Here is a 16,180-nt window from a genome sequence, read left to right as displayed (position 1 = left end):
TTAGATGCTTTAGAAAGTAGGGAGTTTGGGCCTACCAATAACACTTCAGTTTTATTGGCATTAAGTTAGAGAAAGTTATTTTCCATAGCTTAAGATCAGTGATGCAGTCAGTGAGTGTGCTGGGAGGCGAGTCTGTAGGGGAGTGTGTACTAAGATATAACTGTATATTGTCTGCATAGCAGTGGAAGTCTGAGAATAATCTCACCCAAAGGAAAGATATAAAGTAGAAAGAGTAATGGCCCAAGGACTGAACCATGAGGGGACACCAAGCGAAACAAATGAGGTGAAGGATTTATATCGGCCAAGTGTGACAAACTGTTGCCTATTAGAAAGATACGATGTGAACCATTGAAAGGCTAAGCCAGACATTCATATAGTGGAGAGACGTGAGAGGAGGATTTCATGATTAACAGTGTCAAATGCTGCACTTCAGTCAAGAAGGAGGAGAATATTGAGTGAACCGCAATCTGCAGACTGGAGAAGATCATTAACTACATGGAGAAGAGCTGTCTCAGTGCTGTGCTGTGTACGAAAACCAGACTGAAAAGGCTCATAGAGTGTATTGTCTAAATGAAAGGCATGGAGTTGTGTAGCAACTACACGTTCCAACACCTTAGCCAAGAAAGGAAGATTAGGGATAGACCTGTAAATGGAGAGAGAAGAAGGATCCAAGTCAGGTTTTTTAAGGATTGGAGTAACTGTAGCAGTTTTGAGGGCAGTAGGGACAGAACATGAAACGAAACATGGATTTATCAATGACGCAATAGGAATACTAATCATGGATGAGTGTGTCTTAAGCAGAGAAATGGGGGCAGCATCAAGCAGACAGGAGGAGGAATTAGACTTACAAGGTCAGAGATGACGAGAGAGTCAACAAGTGAGAAACAAGTAAGTCTTGATGATGTAGATGGCAGATCAGAATGAGTGAGTGATTGAGATGTGGAGGGGAAACTGTGATAGATTTGATCAATTTTGGTATCAAATAAATGTAAGAAAGTCTGACACTGCTCAGCTGTATTGGGGCATGCTAGAGGAGGGGGTTGGAGGAGTTTATTAACAGTCCTAAAAAGAGTTCCAGGCCTGGTTGTGAGCAAGCAACATCCCAGTAAACTACTGCTTTGGTTTTCGGCATGAAGATGCAATACATGTGGCAGACAGTTCATTACATTCATAAACTGACAGTTGAAATGCAGGCCATCCTTCCCATTAAAGGGGAACAGTGTTCGAATTACCTGAATGATTCACACTGTCGGCCTGAGCTGACAGTTGGCCAAAACATCTGGTATGTCATTCTACGTTTTACAAGTGAATCAATAGAATGTACAAGATTAAAGACAAAAAAAACCATAACAAATTTGGTTATTTATTTTAGCATTCTCTTTGCTTAGACGAATCATCGTCTGAGATTTCAAGCCTGCAGTTCAGACCTGTGCGTCAGGCCTCATGCATAATGATTAGAGGTTTTCTATACACTTTACATCATGACCAATCAGATGTTAACAGGCCATAAACCCCTCCTACTCAAGCACTGTAGTCCCTCCCACTTGACGTTGCCCCTCCTTCTCAACATTTGGCTCCTAGCTGCAGCGATACCCTTCTTATTTGTTTAGGCATGCAGAGATATACCTGGACACAGAGGAGGTAATTTATTAAAAAGAATTATTTTATTGTAAATGTTTTTGTTGTACTTTTATAGAGGTCTAATCTATAATAATAAAAGGCAAAGCCCTCACTGACTGATTCACTCACTCACTGACTGACTGACTCACTCATCACTAATTGTCCAACTTCCCGTGTAGGTGGAAGGCTGAAATTTGGCAGGCTCATTCCTTACAGCTTACTTACAAAAGTTAGGCAGGTTTCATTTCAAAATTATACGCGTAATGGTCATAACTGGAACCTCTTTTTTGTCCATATACTGTAATGGAAGGCAGCAAGATGGCCGTAGGAGACTGAGTTGCGTGTCGCGTCATCACGCCTCCCACGTAATCACGTGAATTGACTGTGAACTCAGTACGTAGAAAAGAAGGAGGAGCCCCAAAGAGCACTTAAGAAAACATTCATTACACAATTGACAAGGCAGCGAAACAATAAGAAGCGAGTGAGTGACGCATACAAGCATCTTCATAAGACACGAGGTATAAAAAAGCACGGTGTAAACCGTAAGTCTAAATTAACTTTATAGAAACGCTCCCGCTGCCGTTTGCAATACCATATTCGCGAGATACAAGTTTAATGAGAAGACACGAGGTATAAAAAAGCACGGTGTAAACCGTAACCTTAAATTAACTTTATAGAAGCGCTCCTGCTGCCGTTTGCAATGCCATATTCGCGAGATACAAGTTTAATGAGAAGACACGAGGTATAAACGAGAGTTTGCATCACTTTGTAACAGAGAGCGGCTCACGTGAAGTGACTGAACGCAGCAGGAGTGATCACTTCCATGTGATCACTTCCATGAATCAAACCTGTTCAAAAAACACATTACACAATTGATAAGGTAGGAAAAGAATATGAAACAAGGCACGGTATAAACCGTAACTTTAAATTAAGTTTATAGAAACGCTGCCGTTTGCAATACCATATTCGCCCCTGCGAAGCGCGGTGATTTTGCTATATATATTAAACTATTTCAACCATTGTATGATCTGCTTCTCGCAACTGAAAGAGGGCACCGTGGCAGAAGTTAGCCGACTTGCTCACCAACCACAAGCGTTACCTGGTAGGTAACCACCCATACAATCAGATTGTGAATCGGACTACGAATGCCTGCAATGTAATTACCCCGATCTACATGCTGTCAAATGAACGAACCTCTCGCCGTGGCACAACGTTAGGGGCTTCGCCTCTACGTCCGAGGATCGATTCCCGTAAGGGAGTGCAGTGACTGTGTACTCCTGATGAGCCCACAATTACGGCGAAACACGTGTCGCATACTGTGCATCTTCAAAGCACGGTGTAAACAGTAAGTTTAAATTGAGTTTATAGAAACGCTGCCGTTTGCAATACCATATTAGATGACTTTGTAACAGAGTTAAAATTGCTGGAGCGATAAATTTTTAACTGCCGGGTCATGTCGCGTGTTCTTGGGTAGGTACACCAAAAAATGTATACATTTATGCATGTAATGGGCAAACAAAAAATGTACTATACCCGAAAGCACTACAGTAGTACTCAATGTATCTTTACTTCTTAAATGTTAATGTTTTACTGTTTAATAATTTATACGCTTCTTATATGTTATTCAGATTCTTTTATCAAAATACCAGTAACAGCGCACTGCACGATAACGTGGAGTGAATACACTTGACATGACCATTCATAGTATTTATCCTCTTTCTCTGTACGTTTACCATTCGTTTGCTCAGAGGTTGATGCGCTTGCTGCTTAATGAGCAGCTCTTGACCCTAGCGTCCCGCTGCTTCTCTTCTTTCGTCAGCATCTTTTCCCGTTAAAACTGATTTTTTTTTAAAACTTAGTATGTTTTCTTTAATTTTTCAGTTAAGCTGGCACTTAAGTCTTCAATCTGCCTCAAGAATGATTAGCGAAGGTGGTAGACAATGAAAACGTCAGCCGTACGCATCCGCCACGCACGCACTGGTGCGCGCAGCTGTGAGTTGATTCTACAATAAAATAAAGTAAAGATAAAAAGAGTAATAACTTGCAGCACCGCTATTCAATTACACTTGCCTAACGCCTCTCCTAAGGGGAAATACTGTGGGATCTGGGCATCCGTCAAAGCAGCAATCACAAGCCAGATTAGAAAGCGGGAAGCTGTGATTTGTTGTCTCCCTCCCATGTAACAATCACAGCCCGTGTTGCAACGCACTATGTATGTATATATATATATGTGTATGTGTGTGTATATGTATGTGTATATATATATATATATATATATATATATATATATATGTGTGTATATATATGTATATGTGTTCATATGTGTGGGAAAGCGAATAGTAAATAAAATAAAATAAAGATAAAAACCCAGGATTGTTTCCTGCCTTGTGCCCTGTGTTGGCTGGGATTGGCTCCAGCAGACCCCCGTGACCCTGTGTTCGGATTCAGCGGGTTGGAAAATGGATGGATGGATGGATAAAAAGAGTAATACAATCATCACCCATAAAGCGGATAGTAGACGTGACGTAGTATCTGTGTACCAAATTTCAAGTCAATAGGTGAAACGGTTTGCGAGCCACAGCTGATTTAAAATCCTGGACAGACAAACGAATAGCCACGGTAGCGTTTTATAGAAGAACATTTTAATGTTTAATAATTTATATTTATATGCAATGTGCTTCTTATATATTACTTCATATTCTCAAATGGTAATGATGTTAATGTTGTTTATATTGATTTCTATGTTATTGTAAGTGCTCTTTATTTGTGGAAAAATAAATTTGGCAATTAAACTTATTTTATACATACATTTTATTTTTTTCTCTTGCACTCAGTGAGCGAATCCACTGGGTAATCAGCTATATATATATATATATATATATATATATATATATATATATATATATATATATATATATATATATATATATGTATGTGTATATATATGTAGATATACAAATATGTATATGTATGTATATGTGTCTGCATATATATATATACATATACACATCCACATATATATACATATATCAACATATGTATACACATACATATACACACATACATATATATATATATATGTATATATATATATATATATATATGTATATATATATATATGTATATATATATATATGTATATATATATATATATATATATATATATGTATATATATATATATATATATGTGTGTGTGTGTATATGTATGTGTATATATATGTTGATATATGTATATATATGTGGATGTGTATATGTATATATATATGTATACAGTGATCCCTCGCTATATCGCGCTTCGCCTTTCGCGGCTTCACTCCATCGCGGATTTTATATGTAAGCATATTTAAATATATATCGCGGATTTTTCGCTGCTTCGCGGGTTTCTGCGGACAATAGGTCTTTTAATTTCTGGTACATGCTTCCTCAGTTGGTTTGCCCAGTTGATTTCATACAAGGGACGCTATTGGCAGATGGCTGAGAAGCTACCCAACTTACTTTCTCTCTCCCTCTCTCTCTCTCTCTCTCTCTCTTGCGCTGAGGTAGGGGGGTGTGAGCAGGGGGGCTGTGTGCAGCTGCTTCCTGAAACGACAAGCTGCACGGAGCTTCGCATACTTAAAAGCTCAAAGGGCACGTATTGATTTTTTTTATCTGTCTCTCTCTCTCTATCTCTCTCTCTCTCTCTCTCTTCCTGCTCCTGACAGAGGGGGTGTGAGCTGCCGCCTTCAACAGCTTTGTACCGGCGGTGCTTCGCATACTTAAAAGCCAAAAAGCCCTATTGATTTTTTTTTTGACTGCTTGCTTTGCACTCCTTTGAAAAGGAAGATATGTTTGCATTCTTTTAATTGTGAGACAGAACTGTCATCTCTGTCTTGTCATGGAGCACAGTTTAAACTTTTGAAAAAGAGACAAATGTTTGTTTGCAGTGTTTGAATAACGTTCCTGTCTCTCTACAACCTCCTGTGTTTCTGCGCAAATCTGTGACCCAAGCATGACATTCTAAAAATAACCATATAAACATATGGTTTCTACTTCGCGGATTTTCCTATTTCGCGGGTGGCTCTGGAACGCAACCCCCGCGATGGAGGAGGGATTACTGTATATGTTTATGTATATATATGTTTACATAACCTCTTTAACACACTACTTCTCCGCTGCGAAGCGCGGGTATTTTGCTAGTGCTACATATAATGCTTTTTGTTAATGTCATTTTAATTGTTTTATTTCATTGCTTTCCAGGCCTATTCTGTATATGATGAAGAAATTGGTTACTGTCAAGGCCAGTCTTTTCTTGCTGCTGTGCTTCTCTTACATGTAAGCGTTTACTCCTTTTGTTTTCATTGAGGATGTTCAAAGTCCTATATGTTTTGATAAACCAAAAAACAGTTTAATTATCACTTTAATTTTGAAAAATTATTGTTAAATGTATTTTACTGTTTCAGGTGTTATTTCCTAAAATGACACTATCTTTTAAATAGAATCAAGTCTGAGATCAGCATAGCTAGCTCATCATTTCACCAACATATCACATTAATTATTTGGAGTGTTGCAGTTTGTTTAATTTACCATGAAATGACCGTTATGACATTTAAAATTTGTCTTTCATTCCGTTCTTCTATGTTCTTGATGAAGAACTTAATTTAAAATAACACTTGATGCAAGTCTTTTTTACATCCTTGTATATATTTTTTTATCATTACTGTATGTTTGCTTAAGATGAAAAGTTTTAGCTTCTTTAATCTTCTTTATAGCTAACCTTTAGTCATAGAATAAGTTTAGTTGCCATTTTATGCACTTGTTCTAGCAGTGCCATATCCTCCATATGTGCAGTGCACATTCAATATATTATTGTTATGTTTTTCCAAGCTGTTTAGATTTTATGCTCATTTCTTTGTAACTACTGATTACTAGTATGTTTCATTAAAGGGGCAGAGCTTTTAAAGTATTAATTAAAAGCCGTAATAGAATCAAGTCAGTATGACTACAGAAATAACACAACTTTCTCAAACTTAAATAAAAAAAATCACCAATGGATTATGAAGATGGCATTTTTTTCTTCTCTATTTTCTTGGAATACATTTTTTCCTTATTTTAAAAAGGGAATAAGTAGAAATATTACTTGTTATACTTGGTATACGCAATGACTTAATAATGAGTAACTCAGTGCAGATTTAGAAATCACAGTTAACTATTTAATTAGTTTAAGAAATAGTGAGACCTATAGCCAGCATAATTTTTACTTTGAAAAGTAGTTGTGTAGTATAACAGAACTATAGAAAAACAGCATATTTTCAGCAGTCTTTTTTTTCCCCAGATGCCTGAGGAACAGGCATTTAGTGTTCTGGTCAAGATCATGTTTGACTATGGGCTCAGGGAACTTTTCAAACAAAACTTTGAAGATTTGCACTGCAAATTCTTTCAGCTGGAGAGGCTTATGCAGGTAAGACCGACTTAAATCCAGAATTCTTTTTCAAGTTTGGAAGTGGTGGCTAGTTTTGTTATGCTAACATTATGCTTATTGTAGTTGCAATTAGAATATGAAAAATGTGATATTTAGCATTTACATTCACAGAAATTGTAAGATTTAACATTGTTTGCTCTATTTTATATCTCCAAAGGACTGCCTTTTTATAAGTCAGTTCTATCCAGCCTTCACTGTCTGCCAGTACTGTTGTATCTTTTTGGTAAAGTTTAATGATGTTTCATCCACTTTGTTGGCATGGATATTTGTATTAGGGGACCGTACCTTTCCGATATAATTTTACCTCCACATTTAAAGAGCTGCATTGTGTCTCAAGGTAATTTTTTGATGCAGTTTTAGACCAATATTATGTCTTTGTTTTTGTCAAAGTCAAATTAACATACTGTTAGGTCACAGTAAAACCTATATAAGAAACTGACACATGTTACAGAGGTGGTGATTAATTAGATTCAACTTGTGACCTTACCGATTCTTTAAACAAAGTTCTTTGTAACATGTCCAATCGCCACAGGTTGCCAGAAAGAGGAGATTTCCAAATAATTATTTAATTAAAATACAAATCCATGCCAGTCATATGTTCAAGAAGTTGCTTACACCAGGTTTAGATAATGGCGATTATATACATGATGTATGTGTTTGTGTGTGTGGTTTGTTTTAATAAAATAGAGAAAATAAAGGGAATATTAATTTAGAATTACTATAATAACTGCAAATATCTAAGATCATGACTGAACTAAATACTGTATGATAATATAAAGAACAAACTGCAGTGAACACTATAATACTGTAACGGATTGTAAAAAATGAAATGCAGTTTTATACTTAAAAATGTTGTGCACATGGCACTGTCATTAAACAAGCTTGAAAGCAGTGATTCTAAACAAAGTTAGGAGACGTGCTATTCATGAACTGCAATATATAAGCACTAGGGGGCTCTGCCCCCTGCTCGCTTCGCTCGCCAACCTCTGGTGTTGGGAATGACAAAGAGCGTGATGTATGAATGAGATATAGAATAGTGTGAAGGTGTAGATGATGCAAATATAAAGCAAACAATAAAGTGTGTGGCACAGTGTAAAGGTTTATTGGAAAATTTCTTTGTACACGCCGTTTAAGTGTAAAAGGTAATTCCAGGTCAGAACTTGTAATGTCAATGAAGATGGTTATTGTTGTGATCAGAGTCAAGTTTGTCAGAGCTTCGAAAGAGTTGTGTCTCTCCAGGAAGTAATGGAATGACTTGGGTATTTATGTTTTCCACATTAATATTTTTTGGACATAATATAGTGCGTTGTGTTAAAAGGGGCATTTGGTCTAATGAGATTGCTGTTCCAAATCTGTCTGTAACTAAGTCGTTGCAGATAAAGGCTTGAGGAATTGTAATAATATGTGGGTGAAGTCCATCTGTATTGGTGAGTGTACCATCTCCCAGTTGTAATAAGCAATTGTTATGATCTGGTTCTGGACATCGCATGTTTTGTACTAACTGTATCTTTTGAAAGTGATGCCAATTGTCTGCGTATTTTAAGGTGCACTGAACAATAGCTGAGCGCATGGCATGTTTAAGAATAGCTAAGCACTGTCTAAAATCTCCTCCTAATAAAAGTACTTTTCCTCCAAAAGGAATATTATTATTCATAAACGTTTGTAGAGGTTTATGAATGTTGTTGAGTAAGTGACTGGATGCAATTGTACATTCATCAATAATTAACATTTTTGCAAGACGGATGTCACGTGCAGTGCCACTGTTAATGTTCATAGTGGATACCGATTTGTAGGATCTAATGCAGTTGATAAAGATTTCACTTTCAGGTACATCGTTAGTTAGAAGCTTCTGTAGATATTCAGGATATGAATGTAAAGGAGGCAGTCTAATTTGACCCTTTTGACAACAACGTGTAAATGTATTACTTGTATTGTCAGTTGTTTCTTCAGGGAAGTGAACTGAATGACAATGATTGCAAATGACATTCATTAATCCGAATGAATTTTCCTGGTGTATGTTTTGCTTGTGCCGTTTGAGAGGCGCGTTGTTGAATGTGTAGTATTTGGGACGTGTTGTTTTGGAGCTGTAATCCATTTGCCTGTGCTGTGTGAGAATCCCATTCTATCCTTCGCTGCCTTTAACGTATGTCTGAGACGGGAGGTGTTTCGTTTTGAATCCGTGCCTGTTGCGATGCAGCACTTTGATTGATAGATTGCGTCATGTGGATCTAGGATGTAGATTTGTGCATATTTGCGTTGTTGATTTGTTTCAGGGTGCACTGTTCCAATGCGATGCAGTATTTGTGCACATATGCGAAAGCAGTATGGGCCATTGCCTTTTGGTGGCCTGATATTTACTCCGGTAGATGCAAAAGCAAATGAACTATTGTAGGATCTAATGCAGTTCATAAAGTTTTTACTTTTAGGTACATCGTTAGTTAGAAGCTTTAGTTGAGCTTTGCGTTTTTGGAGCCGAGACATTTTTTCTTCTAGAAATATGGATAAGTAATAAGGAATATTGCACTCACTGTTAATATGGAGCCTTTTCTGCAGTTGAACGGTTAATAGTGCCTTATTGTAATGAGATCCAGCTATGCTGCATAGTGTGAATTGTGTTTGGTCCCGTTATCCGAGCGGTATCGTTTTGTACCTGTGATCGTGAATTCATGACTTGTTTGTTCTTGAGCGTGAGAAATATGGATAAGTAATAAGGAGGATCGCACTCACTGTTAATATGGAGCCTTTTCTGCGGTTGAACGGTTAATAGTGCCTCATTGTAATGAGATCTACCTATGCTGCATATTGTGAACGTGTTGAGATGACATATGTTTAATACGTATGGTTCATTTAGAAATGGGGCTTTGTGTGTCATTTGTTATTTATGTTACTGTGGTCGTGGGTCTGAATCGTCGTTTTTGTGTACGTTTCGTGTGCTATGTCCGATGTCTGTCCCGTTTCGTGTCCAATGGGCTTTGTATGGTGCTCTTGGCTTCTTTTTTTTTTGTGTGCTTCTGGCTTGTTGAATCCTCCTCTTTGTGTGCGTCCAGTTTCGTGTGCAATGGGATTAAATCCTCCTCTTTGTGTCTGTCCCGTCCGTTGCTTGTGTGTGTGTGTGTGTGTGTGTGTGTATGGGGGGTTTGCGGGCTCTTTTTTTTTTTGTGTGCCAGGGGCTTGTTGAATCGTCCTCTTTGTGTGTATCCCGTCCGTTGCTTGTGTGGGGGGGGGGGGTGTTTTGCTCATGCGGCGCTGTGTGCGTCGCCTGCGTTTGACTCCTTTTTTCTCTGCTCACTCCTTTTTTCTGTGGTCTTGTCCGCCTCTCGCGGCGCCTCATTTCTTGGGGCGCCTGCGCAGTACGTCTTTTTGCGGCTACGGCCCATGGCCGGATGTCCCTGCGTCCATCCGGTTTAGCATTCTCGGTTAGTAATATGGATAAGCATTACTGGTTACAAATAATACATTTAAAACTACAACCATCTGGACAACAAATAATAAATTAATATGAAATAACATACAGTAAAATTGCTTAATAATTATGATATATGTGCACAGACATTAGTTTTACATGGCAGCGGACATAATACCCACTTCTTATGAACGCACACTGATTAAGTTTCGGAGGCGTTCTAACTTAATAGAAAATGCTACAAGTTGGGCATTCCTCTGGAGTTGGCTGATGTAATAACTCTCAGATTTCTGCTCCATGGCAGTGCAAAAGTGCTTGGGCCAGTCTCCTCAGGACTTTATAAACTTTCAGATTATACAAAAAGATGCTGTGGATAACAACCTGTAGAGGACATTCAGGGTTGACATCAGAAAACAACTTCAACTGAATAGCGGATCTTTTGTATAACTGCCTCCAATTTTGTGGAGCAAAGTTGTATTAATTAAAATGGTTAACTATGAGGGGCTTGTGATAGTTCAGGAAGTTGGAATCTACCAACAGGCCTAGTATACAGTCTATCCTTGACTTGCACTTGTCATCAGCTTAGGGAATGACAGTCTTGACATTGTCAACAGGCCAGAAGGCACATAATGATCATGTCAGCAGTCAGATCTTGTTTATCTTGCAGCCATTTAGGATGGGATTGAAGAGTAGGTGGATAGTTTCTGATAAAATGATTTCAGAATTGATCTGCTAGTACTTGGCTATGCCTCCATGGTTTTTGACTGAGTAGCTCAGTAACTGGATAAACAACCTGGGGGATTGATGGATCAGGCCACCCCATCAACATAGTTTTAGGAGTAACTGGATCAGCATTTGCAGTATCTGAAAAGACTTATCCTAGTGGTTTCAAATTAATTATGCCTTCTATTTCAACATCCACAGTCCTCAAAACTTCCTCAGTGTCTCCTTCTTGGGCTCCTAATGTGGTGTGCAAGGCAGATTTGATAGAATGGATCTCGTGCTCCCATGAGCTGCTACATTGAGGAGCATTAGAAGGATGGAAATTTAAATTTGATCTGGTGATTACCCAGTTGTGCTTGTAGAATTGGTTCAAGGGAATTTATAGATGTCTGCAGTTCAGAGTTACCACCCTTGAAGTTGGTACCTTGGTCAGATAACAACTCGAAAGGTTTACCTTGTTGGCCATTGAAGCGACGGAGTGCCATCAAAAATAAGTCTGCATCTATACTTGTCAGCAATTCCAGATGCACTGCAAGGGTAGTGTGACATTTAAATATAATGCACCACCTTTTCTTATTCCAACAACCAGCCTTTATAATGAATGGTCCGAAGCAATCCATGCCAGGAGAGTAAAATGCTGGTTTGTATAATTGCAAACTAAATGGTGGCTGGTCACCCATCTTATGGATGACTGGGTTTCCTCTCCATTTGCAGCATTCAGTACAATCTATGCTAGTGGTTACAGACAGTTTCTCCTCCCCCAAAGGACCCAAAACCGCCTATGCAGCTCAGAAAACACACTTTCTGGACCCATTATAATACTTGATTATCAGATTTGTAATGCATTGATGGGTATCGAGCACCAGTGGATGCAAAATATCTTAACTGAGTTGATCACATCTGCATAGTTGTCCTTCCACATGGATTAAATGGGTTTGTTGATCAAACTCGAGTGCCAGGGTTACTCATCTGCTACTGGTGGGAACAGGTTTACCAGCTGATAAATGTGCAAAATCTTCAGTGAAACTCTGTCTGCTTTTTTCAAGAGAGCAAGTTTGACATTTCTGTAGTCCCCTGCTGTGGGGTTATCTGTTGTTCCAACTACACCATGATATGCTTGACAGTTGCTTCAACCAAGTCCTTGATGGTGGAGAATGTATTTGGATATGGAAGACTGATCATTGAGCCCATGTAACACCAGGACCTGGAATCTATTAGCTCCCTGATGTCTGCTACTCTTGGGCCCACGACTACCTTGTTGTCACATGATTTTGACTGGATCCACTTCAGTATGTGACACTACTAATGGGCAAAGTGAGTTCTTTATAAAACTGCATCTGTGCAACAGTATGGGCAGCACATAGTTCCAGCCTCAGAATTGACTGCTGACACATTGGGGCAACTCTATATAATGTTGCTAAAATTGCCACTTGAATTCTTTCTGGATATAGGCTACTGAACCATATGCTATATGCTCTCTCAGAGTCATCTGAGATGTGGAGGCTCTGAGTACATGTTGAAAGATATGTTTGAGGATGAACATAACATCTTGCCAGTGGTATCTCAGGAAGTTAATGAAGGTCACTTTCTCAAGTTTGCCATGATTGAAGTAGGTTCTCTGGCAGTTGTGGATCATCCTAATCTCTCCCTTTGTTCTATAGACATTGTACTAGGATATTAGGCCTTGTGTATGGAATGAGAAATCTAAGTGGATCATATTGGTTTGGTTAAATCCGATAAATGCTACACATGGCTGGCTCAGAATTCTCAAGATGTTGAAACTTGTAGGTGATACTATCTGACATATATCTCCACATTAATCCAAGAGTCCATTCTTGTGGGAGTGTACCACCTTGTGAAAACCATAGCCCAGTGTTTTTAGATCTGTTCCTTTAGAATGTGGTTTATGATGGAGGGGGATTTTGTGGCCCACTGACATAACACAAACCCCATGAACGTATTTCTTTGCTACAGATGCAGTGGAAAAACTCTGTAAGAGGTTATCAAAATAGAAGCAGTGTTCTACGATGCAACATACATCTTCACCCAGTGTACTATGGTTGAACACATGATTTTGTAGGGCAATGGTATCACAGCAGGGGCTACATGTTGTACCATAGGATTGGACCTGCCATTCATAAATGTCAAGTGGTGCAGTACTGTTCATGTCATGCCAGAGAAATCGTGACACGGGTCTATCTTCTGGAAGGAGACGTACTTGATGGAACATCTTCTTGATGTCACTGCTAACAGCTATGAGATGTCCTTGAAAACGAAGCACACATAACGGTGTCGAGCTTAATGTGGGTTCTGGAAGGATGTGGTCATTCAGACTCTGACCTTTGAACATGAAGGAACAATTAAAGACAGTATGGTCCTTTCCATTGAGCTGAACTACAATATATGGATTGTACCATGCATTGCTTCTGGTTTGTACTATGACTGGATACATTTTTTGTTACATTCTACATGCAGAAGTTCCTTAATTTCCCTTTTATGTCCTTGACAAGGTGTTTTTCATTCCCACGCAAATGGCTTAATGCAGACCCCTTGGGGGCTTGAAGAAGTAGAAGATATTCCTTTCGTAGAAGTGGTATGGTGTAGCATAGAACATCCACTCTGTCTTCTCCTTTAACATCTTCACTGCAGCTACTTCTTGTTTTGAACGTGTTGTGAGTTTTTCGCTTCGGTATGACAGGACATAAGTTTTCCGGAGCTTAGAGACATGACTAAGCAGTTCTGCTTAGAGAATGTTAGTAAGGAGACATTGAGGAGTGGAGAGTTTGTGTTGAAGGATTTTATGTTGTCTAGCCGAGAGGTGTCTTTTTAAAACAGGAGGACCCAAGCATACTGGCTGTACAGGAGCAGTAAGATGAGGAAAGTCAGGGCCAATAAGTAGCAGAGGTTGGGGTTGTTTTAAATAATGAAGAGGTAGACTTCCAAGGAGGCAATGCATCTGCAAGGTTTTGACTGGTTGGGAATGTTTTGATAGGCCAAGTTCCATAGCTGTGAATGCTTTGCAATATCTGGTAGAGCTTAGTGGGGTTTGTGACTGAGGCCACTGAGAATTGCACTGATTTCCTTTGGATTATATGGATATCTTGATAGATGGTTCTACGTTCCAAATCTTCAGCTGTTCCCTCTAGATCAGGTTCTTAAGCTGCAGTATGAAGGAGCATTGTGCACTTAGATCCATCTTCCAAGATGGCGCATGTCTCAAGTGTCTATTCACCACTCCAAAGAAGCACTTTTACCATTTTCAGCATAATGCATCCACTTTGTGTGGGGTGGTTGAGGTATTATGTCACCAGTTGACTGACGTCCTGAGCTGTCTCCTTCCCTTTAGTTGATGAAACAGATTCATTGAGATCATGCAGCATCTCAAGGTGATTCTTACAGCATTTCTGACTTTAACCATTGAGTAGCATTGTGCTGTTTGATGCTCCCTTCCACATCTCCAACACTGCTTACCAGATTTTGTCAAATTATTGTTCTGCTTTTTAGGTCAGCATCTTGAATTCAGTGCACTGAGTTGAATTAATGTTGCTCATGATCACAGAAGGGGTAATTATTCTTTGCCTTTTCTGCTTTTTGTGTCTGAGTCAGCGTTTGCTTTGAAATTTCAACTTTCCTTGCAGGAGGGTAACATCTAATCAGGACAGTAGTGGTTTTGAGTTGGGCAGCTTTGATGATTTGGAGTCTTTCCTTTAGGTAGTTTTTTTGATCTTGGGATTCTATAGGAGCATGGAGCTTTCCTTCATCCCCCTGGATACGCGCCTCATACTCCAACCAGTTTGAAAAGTCCAACGGAAATGGGATGTTTTGATCAGATTAATGAAGTGTCTGAATTGAGCTTGAAGGGAGGGAGCTTTGTCAGATTGTTCGGCTGTCTCATTCAAGCTGGTCAAACATACTCAACAGTGACCCAACTATTAATGCAAAGAAACGGAATCCTTTGACATCACCACTCTTAATAGAAGGTGCATCCAGGACTTCAGTGCTAATTAATGATGCTGTCCATAGAGTTCTGTCAATGAAGCCGTGGTGTCACTGTGTGGGAACTTACTATTGCTATATGAATCAGCAATCAGTAAAGCATCCTCTAACTTTAGATGATCAACAAGAATCTGGACCTTGAAGCGCTCAGTAGCATCATCACATAAGATATTCTCAAGTGCAATTTTCACGTGCAAAAAATGTTGAGGGTTATCATTAGTAAGGTCAGGAATAGATGGTTTTGGCCCACGATACATTTTCTGTTGTCAAGGAGAAGATGGTGTATGACTGTGGCGTCTCTCTCTTCTAGTTTCTGATAGTAGCTGGCGATGAGTAGCTTCCCTTAATCTATGATAGTGAGCAAGTGTGATTGATGTGAATATGAATAGGGTTCCATGTATTCATGAGACATCCTTGATGATGGAACACTGAACAGATGAGTGGTTCCCTGGCCTTATTTTCATACCTCTCACATGCGCTGCAATTTCAGTCATCTGCTGTAACTGAAGATAGCGTTATGATGATATCTGGGACTGCATGTTCTCCATTGTGGAAAAACTGATGGCATGTAAGAAACGGGCAGAAGACTTGGGGGAAAGGTATCATGGCTTGGAAAATAATAGATGTCTCTCATGGTCAAATAAGGACTAGGAGGTGGCACAGGCCATGGCAGATCCTGTAAGTCATCCTCTGCACTCACACAGTAAATGCTTGATTAGTAGGTGGAATGGTGTGAACACTGGTTTAGGGTCATTATTCTTCAGCTCTCGAAGGGCCGAGAGGACTACTTACGAAGTGGGACTTCTATCTGGAGTAAATCAGACTGAGAAGTGTTATAATATAATTGTCTACCAGGAGTTCTTTGATTTGTCGCTTCATAATCGTATTCTCTCTCATTGGAGTGGCTATGGATTGTATAAGCTGACTGTGGCTGTGTTAGACTCGACTGCCTTAGAAGATTCACTTTGTAATCATTCAA

The 16,180-nt window shown here is 39.1% G+C and overlaps 1 protein-coding gene across 3 annotated transcripts in view; it reads left to right on the top strand.

Annotated features, from left to right (window-relative positions):
• The window catches only part of LOC114657408 (rab GTPase-activating protein 1), a 211,885-nt gene that overhangs the window by 143,542 nt on the left and 52,163 nt on the right, over window positions 1–16,180 (top strand). For all 3 annotated transcript variants that reach the window (XM_051931762.1, XM_028809212.2, XM_028809211.2), the window contains 2 exons: window positions 5,858–5,932; window positions 6,933–7,058. In XM_051931762.1, the coding sequence (XP_051787722.1) occupies window positions 5,858–5,932; window positions 6,933–7,058 (201 nt within the window). The remainder of the gene's footprint in view (window positions 1–5,857; window positions 5,933–6,932; window positions 7,059–16,180) is intronic.

Source organism: Erpetoichthys calabaricus, chromosome 9 (genome assembly GCF_900747795.2).
Source record: "Erpetoichthys calabaricus chromosome 9, fErpCal1.3, whole genome shotgun sequence".
Lineage (NCBI taxonomy): Eukaryota > Metazoa > Chordata > Cladistia > Polypteriformes > Polypteridae > Erpetoichthys > Erpetoichthys calabaricus.
Note: the sequence above shows the minus strand (reverse complement) of the source record. Positions and strands in the feature narration are given on the sequence as shown.